Raw genomic sequence first — 7725 nt, 5'->3', positions numbered from 1 at the left:
ATCGTCCTCTTTTGACTCTCCAGAACTAGAGTCCTCCTCTGAAATCATTGTCTCTACCCCTCCGCGTCACTTCTGGTTCGAACTCTCTTCCCTTGCTTGACCTCTGAAGTTGGATAGCTCGACCTGCCAAGGAACTCACCATACTAGCTCTGAATCTGTGTGTCTCCATATACCCATTGATCTCTTCTTATATAATATCCAGTCGGGACTACAGTGACCAATATTAAAACTTAATCGATGGCTAAGATCATCTCCAAGCTGATCCGTGTGAGTTTCTAGAGAATTCTCACCTCTCTCAATTAATTACTATTAATTAACTGCTTTTCCTAAGTTAGACTTAGGAAAATTTTAAATGATGGTCAATTAATTTAATTGATATATCTTTAGGTGGAATTTCCAAAAATGATTTTTGGGTTTTGGAGAACTCCCGTGTTTTAGCCACTCCACAAAGTTTCGAGACTAGGACACCATCCGATGCTACAAAAACTAACGCCCCCTCTTAGTGAGGAAGGTATTCTCCAAATCTGTCTACACAACATTTTCCCATGCTGTTGATGTCTCGAAACTGTAGCTACCTGCTACTATCTACCTACCACTACACTAGCTCTTATTCAACTGCTACTAGCTGTAGCTGAACCATGTTGCATCTGTGTTGTTGGTGACACTACACTATACATATTGTATTGCTGCTAACTCTGCATCTGCACTGCAACCCAACTAACACTCCCTCTCACTATTTCTATTGCTACTACTACTACAATATTGCAACTAAGAAGCATCCAAAATACTTTGTCCCTGCTACTAAAATGGGTTCTCCAATATACCCATCTATTCTCTAAAATAGACAAACTTATCTCTCCCTAGAACTTTCGTGAGTATGTTTACAACCTGCTCTTATGTGGGAACATACTTTATCTAGACCACTCCACGCTACACACAATATCTGATGAAATGGAACCAAATATATATTTGTTTTGACCTTTCATGAAACACTGGATTTTTAGAGAGTTTGATGCAACTTTGATTATCACAATAAACACTAGCCACCTCCATCCTTTTCCTGAACAATCTCACCAGTAGCTTTCGAAGCCATATATATTTTCACATAGCTATGCTAGCTTCCAAATACTCTTCCTCTGCAAAGCTCAGTGCTACTGAATTTTTCTTCCTGCTGCACTAAAGAACCATCCCTGATCCAACAATAAAGAAATACCTAGAGGTACTTTTCCTGTCCACTGAACTGCCTTCCCAATCTACATCTGTGAATCCACATAGTCTAACATCATCCCCTTGGGTATATTTCAACCCATACTCTATTGTACTACATAAATACATAAAAAATGTGTCTCGCTTCTATTCAATGCACTCTCTTTGAATCCACCCTAAACTGACTGAGAGTGTTGACCGCAAATCAGATATTTGGTCTAATGTTGACCAAATACATGAGAGAACCGATGAGTTGTCTATACAAGGTGGGGTCAACATCCTTGTTATCTAGCGTGTCTATCTTCTTCTAGTTGGTGATCATGCACGTAGACATGGGTCTACAATCATGCATTATGAATCTCTTTATAATATCCGTAGCATATCCCCCTTAACCAAAAAACATCTCCCTGTGCTTGTGCCAGAATTTCAATCCTAGGAAATAATGCATCAAGCCTAAGCCCTTCATGTCAAAATCTACTTCCAAGTTCCTCTTGAAGTCTTATATGAGAGCTGATGACCTTGTCAAGAAGTGGTTATCCACATACAAAACTAGGATGAGTGGCTCATCCTCTACCATCAAGTAGTAAAGGTTGGGATTTGCATCACTCTTGATGAATCTCATCTGTTGCAAATAATTGTTGATCCAGCCATACCTGGGAGCCTACTTGAGCCCGTATAGAGATTTCTTCAACCTTCACACATGTGTGCACCTATCATGTCTCTCAAAGCCCTCTGGTTGTTCTATGTACACCTCCTCCTCTATCACCCTTTTCAAGAATGTTGTCTTGATGTCCATTTGGTGAATCTAGCACCCTATCTGTGTTGCTAAGGATATAACTAAACAAATAGAAGTGTATCTAGAAATTGGGCAAAGGTATGCTTATAATCTATCTCTTATTTCTATGCATACCTCTTTACCAAAAATCTAGCCTTTTACTTCTCCATTCCGCCATTTGGAGCGTACTTGATCTTGTAGATCCATCAAAAACTTACAACTGGCCTATCCTTAGGTCTTGGCACCACCTCCCAAACATCGTTTGTAATCATAGAATTGTATCCTCTACCATAGAATTTATCCACACTTGATGCTATGCAACCTTCTGATAGGTGGAAGGTTCTGCAACCTGTGCCACCAATGCTTGGTACATGTCAGGTTGTATATGCTCTCTCTTGTTCGTCCTAGGAGCTCCAATGAACTCCTCAGCATCTCTCAATGTTTGAAAAAATTCCATGTTGGTTCGACCACTAGCGGTGGGAGGTTCAACCAACTTTTCATCCTGCCTCTATTGCTCATTTTTCTATGAACTCATTAGATCCCCTACACCTAAGGAAATACTAGTACTTGTAATTTACTAGATCCCTGTGAATGTCCCTGTGGTTGCCCCTGTTGCTAGACCAATGGAGCTTTTTTTGGCTCACTCTAACCACTTGCTGGCATCTCGCAAGACTTCTTGAAGGCTCTATCCTCCATGAAATTTACGTCCCATCTCATTACAATCTTCCTGCTGCTAGGAAAATAGATCTTGTATGCCTTTGAGATTTCGCTATACCCAACGAGGAACCCATTCTCTATAGTATAATCCAATTTGGTGCGCTACTCATCTGGCACATGGTAGTAATCTACGTTGCTGAAGATACTGAAGTGACATACCTCGAGATTATTTCTTGAGAATACCTCTTCTAGTGTTATATTCCCTAATGCTTTATGACGAACCCTGTTTTGAATATACATTGTTGTGTTACATGTCTCTACCCATAGAAATCAATGCAAATCCTAGTCTTATAATATCCCTTTTGCAACCCCAACTACAGATATGTTCTTATGATACGCTATCCCACTATGCTATGAATTGTATGGAGATGTCCATTATTTTCTTATGCCTTCCTTCACACAAAAAATTGTGAAGTCTTTATCTGTGTACTCTCCACCATTATCTAAGCAAAGAAACTTGATCTTCTTCCCTGTCGCATTCTCCACCAGATCCTTAAACTCCTTGAAGCGATGGAAGACCTCATCCTTGGTCTTCAAGAAGTAGATCTAGGTTTTCCTAGAATGGCCATCAATAAAGGTCACAAAATACTCAATATTACTAAGATATTTAATGGACATAAGGACACAAATGTCTTAATGTATCAGTCCCAACACACCATCTTCTCTGTTGTCACATCTTGGGAATGTTTTCCTAACATATTTCCCAAGCACACACGCTCTGCACACATCATCATGTTCTGTGCCAAGTTCCATGTAATAGCCTCAGGTTAAAGTTTCAAGTAATAAAGGATAATAAAGGAAAAATAAGAACAAGGTCATAGGACACATATTCCAAGTTGAATTTTGGGAAAACATTATAGTGGACATCACTTGCAATTTATTAATGGCTATGGAAATTGGCCAAGGCATTGGAAAAGACAAAGAGGCAATAATTGGCATTTTATTATATCAAATAAAGGAAGATAGGAGAAAAGGAAGGTGAAGAGACACAAATTTTCATGTTAAGGAAATTAGAAGGAAAATGAATGAAAATGGATAAAAGTGAGACATCAATGATAAAAAGGCATCATAGAAACAATTCACAACTTTTGATCAGTTTTATCTTTTGCCAGTTCACTTTGGCTCTCTCCTTTCGTAGTCTCTCCCATATGCTCTTGCACACTTAGAGTATTCTTGGAGCATTTTGGCATTCACTTAGATTTGGAGAAAGGAAAGCAAAGGAAAGCAAAGGAAAGCGAAGGAAAACAAGGAGAAGGTTGGATCAACAACTTCAACAGGAGGATTTTGCAGGTAATAGGTTGCATGTGTGATTTCCTAGCTCAGGTGTGAATGCATGGTGCATGTATTTTCTTATTTGGTTCATTTACTCTCATTGGCATGGGTTTTTCTTAGTTTGACAGGGGTTTTAGCCTTTTCTTGCTATTTATTGGATAACCATGTGTGATGGGATTCATTTTGGTTGAGCTTTGAATTACCAGAAGGTTTTGGAAGTGGGTGAGGTGGTCTCAGGATCCCAAGGGTTGGGGGTGGAGATGTTTTTCTACGGGAATCCCTCGATAGGTGGGTGGAGACAGGAAAATTCCTCAATGTTTGGTGAAGAAATTCAAAGGAATCCAAGCTCAGTTTGGTTTTGTGATCTTGGGACAAGTTTAGGTGAGATCATGGCAGCTTGAGGTTGGAGGTGGTTTAACCTATAGAGTCCCTGGTTGACTATGTCTTGATTTATCCAATGATATCTCACATCCATGCTTGGAATATGGCATGGGGGTGATTGGATGAAAGAAATATTTGGTTCAACTCAATCTATGGTCGGGTGGTACGTGGAAGTCCTTAACTTGGTTGGCTTTTGCACAAGTTAACAAGATTTATTTTCCTATTGTGATTTATGAGCACTTGTACTTGTTATTATGTTTATTTGAACACTGATTTGTCATGTTAATATTCTGGTTATATGTTGGTTATAATCATGGTTCTATAATGTGCTCTAGCTATGGCTCTTGTTCATGATTTGATAAGTATTTAAATGGTTGATGAATGTGTCAACTAAAAAGTGTTGTTGTCATTATTTGAGAGGGAATTATACCTTATTAGTGATTCCCTAATGAATTTCAAAGATTTAAGATCAGATATGCATTCATGACATGTAACTAATATATTTACAATATGTTTGACGAAATGTATAATGTGTACTAGGAAATATAGGTCAATTTCTTGCTTCAAGTTTGAATGTTTGGCATTGTTATCACCTTAAACATGATTCTGGAAATTTACAAGCAGTTTTGGGCAATGGTATGCAGGATAGCCTAGAAAAGTGGCTCAAATCTTGAAACCACTAGCACAAAACTAGGGAATTTAGATCATAACTACATTAAAGAAGGCTTATTATAGCCTCATAACTGCATGGAGGGTGTGTCAAGGGTGCAGTTATGGAGTTAGGTTAGTGAAAAAGGGTCCCAACTCAGGGATTGACCACTTGGGGTGGTTTACAGCCTCTTGAGTGGTTTTTTGTCTCTCAGGGATGTTAGTTTGTGGTCAGATTGTAGACCTCACTTCCATAACTGGAACTTGGATTTCAAGTCATGTCATAGGATCACTTAGCCTCACATTTACCCTGGGAGCTTGTAAAATAGGGTAAATGTTGGGAGGGATGGTTAAATTTTGGAACACTTGTCACTGTCTACTTGAGAATTCTAAGTGCGCCATGGTTTAAGTGTCCCATTCTCCTATGCCATAGAGTTTAGGTATTCCCCCCTAGCACTATCACTTCCTATCAATTCCATTGGAGAATCGAGCTACAACTTGTACAACCTGTTGCTTCAAACTCAAATCTATTTCATCTTCTTCCATCTTGGGTGTTTAACAAACACCTTCTTCCCTATGAAGTTGACATGATATCCCTTATCCTATAGTTGGGATACTAAAATCACATTCATACCTAATCCTGACACATGCAATGTGTTAGCGCTCGAATTTACCTTAGGCTGAAATAAGGTAAGACTCAAGGCTACATCAAACCACGCTCAGCCTCGTAGCTAGCCCTACGAGGACAGGAGAGGGCTCTCTCCGGTCAATCTCGGCAAAAGGTAATCAAAGAGGCTCGAGATGACTAAAATTGTAACTAATCTTAGGCTAGTAATTTGATAGAAAGGGGTTTTTTGATAAATGATTGGGTTTTCTGGGCAGCGTGGTATCAAGAACAACGTGAGCAGAGAGTTAATAAAAGGCACAGATTCTTCCATAAGGTGAGGTAGGAGCGAAATTTAACAATTAAATTGAGATTAAATGGAATGGCAAGACTGCTGAGAAGTCGACAAGGGCATGTGTGATGAATCCTTATCAAACAGAAGAAAACATTAAATATGAATACTTCCTCAAGACAGAGCAAATAAATTGAATTCTGCCTTTCTCACTTAAAAGTATCCATTTAGAAACGATTATGAAATGAAATGGAAACATTACAAAGACATATGAAACAGAAGAAAAACATATGCTAAATTTCCACACCACAAGAATCTTACAGATCAGAGCTGAGCCATTTAATTAATCTCTGTCATTCAACTGTACAATGAAATGCTCTGTTTTCCTCCACGCACCTCTCAGAACTCTCTCCAACCTTTTCAAATGGTTTTTTCAATACATTAAATAAACTCTGCTAGGGGAAAACAAATCGACCCCAAGACAAGGAATTTGTTTTATCATTATTAAACAAACAAAACTAAGAGCCAATCAACGTTTCTGAAGATAGAAAAGCGCTCCATTTTCTACTCGAATCTGTTGATAACTGATGAAGAGGTGGCATTACAGGTGTCAATCCCATTACTAAAAATAAACATAGGTAATCGAATCTTGTTCTCTGCTGTGGCAAGTATCTACGTTTCATTTAAATTTAAACTTTCCGCCTTTGATTGCCACTTGTTTTTCCACGTATTTCAGAGGTATTACCCAGATAACACGTACAGGTTGCTTGCACGCAAGGCAACTAATACAGGAAAATGAATGGGAAGTTTTAGTGAAAGGTCCCGTGACTCAAAGATTTCAAGCAACGGGTCAATATTATCCTCTCCGTTATAGCAAATAAACCTGATTTTACACAAAGCTATGAAAAATTCGTCCTCACCATCTAGTTGTCATAATCAATTTTAAAACCTAGTGTGGTAGCCACGATCATTGTAGCCCTCCAAAGGAAGGAGGCTAGGCCGAGTACTGCTTATAACCAATAAAAGGGTGGAAAATGTGGGCAAATTCTCTGCGAGTACAGTCGAGAGGAAGCCCCTCAATAAATATTGTATTGGCAGTTGCATCTGGCTTAGGATGATCAGGTAGCTTGAAAGATGAACCAGACATTGCACTGTCAGGCAGTTTTAAAGCCACATCTGTCCTAGCACTGTAAAATTCTGAACTCCCAGACTTTCCAGCAAGAGCAGGATCTATGCCAACCCCTCCTTGCCTCTGTTCCATCAAAATTGGATCATCCAAAGGAGATGCTGGTTCTAGCAAACCTGCACTTGTAACTAAATTAATCCTAGAACCACCTCCCTCAGCTGCGTATCTCCAGTATGCGTCTCCCATCGTTTACCGATATGTCTATGCAAAAACTCAACTTCAAACACACTATAAACATTATCAAATTGATTGAATCGGTCATAGAACACCTGTTTGCAGACTTGGAGGCGATTAGACATGATCTGGTCACATGAATACAAACAAAATTTGTGCTGGACTGAGTGCGTAGCGCGCTATCCCAGTGCGTAGCGCACAGCCTCATGCGTAGTGCCTGTGTATTTTTACACTGGCCGCTGATGCCCAATGTGTAGCGCTCAGCTTGGTGCGTAGCGCACACCTCCAATGCGTAGCGCACACTTTCAACGCTGTCCACGGGTATGTAATGCAGCTTCGGCCTTCCAAATTGCTCAAACACGATTTTGCCTCCACAACCATGGCAACTGAGAGCAAGCTGCCATCATTGTCATCACTCAGGCCGATTGCTAATCCTTACTGACTGTGTTGTAAAAAAACTGGCCACATGC

General features: G+C 39.6%; 1 protein-coding gene across 1 annotated transcript; it reads right to left on the bottom strand.

Annotated features, from left to right (window-relative positions):
* Positions 1–6889: 6889 nt before the first annotated feature.
* Positions 6890–7267, bottom strand: LOC149227551 (RNA-binding protein 1-like). The gene has a single exon (XM_089380535.1). The coding sequence runs from the start codon at positions 7265–7267 to the stop codon at positions 6890–6892; it is 378 nt and encodes a 125-aa protein (XP_089236661.1).
* Between the last annotated feature and the right edge of the window lie 458 nt (positions 7268–7725).

Source organism: Pinus tabuliformis, chromosome J, assembly GCF_031772625.1.
Source record: "Pinus tabuliformis cultivar Carrire ecotype Pingquan chromosome J, CPIR1, whole genome shotgun sequence".
Classification (NCBI taxonomy): domain Eukaryota; kingdom Viridiplantae; phylum Streptophyta; class Pinopsida; order Pinales; family Pinaceae; genus Pinus; species Pinus tabuliformis.
Note: the sequence above shows the minus strand (reverse complement) of the source record. Positions and strands in the feature narration are given on the sequence as shown.

Bases quoted from the DNA above. Each gene is read 5' to 3' on its own strand.
- LOC149227551 (XM_089380535.1), bottom strand. From the start codon at position 7,267: ATGGGAGACGCATACTGGAGATACGCAGCTGAGGGAGGTGGTTCTAGG.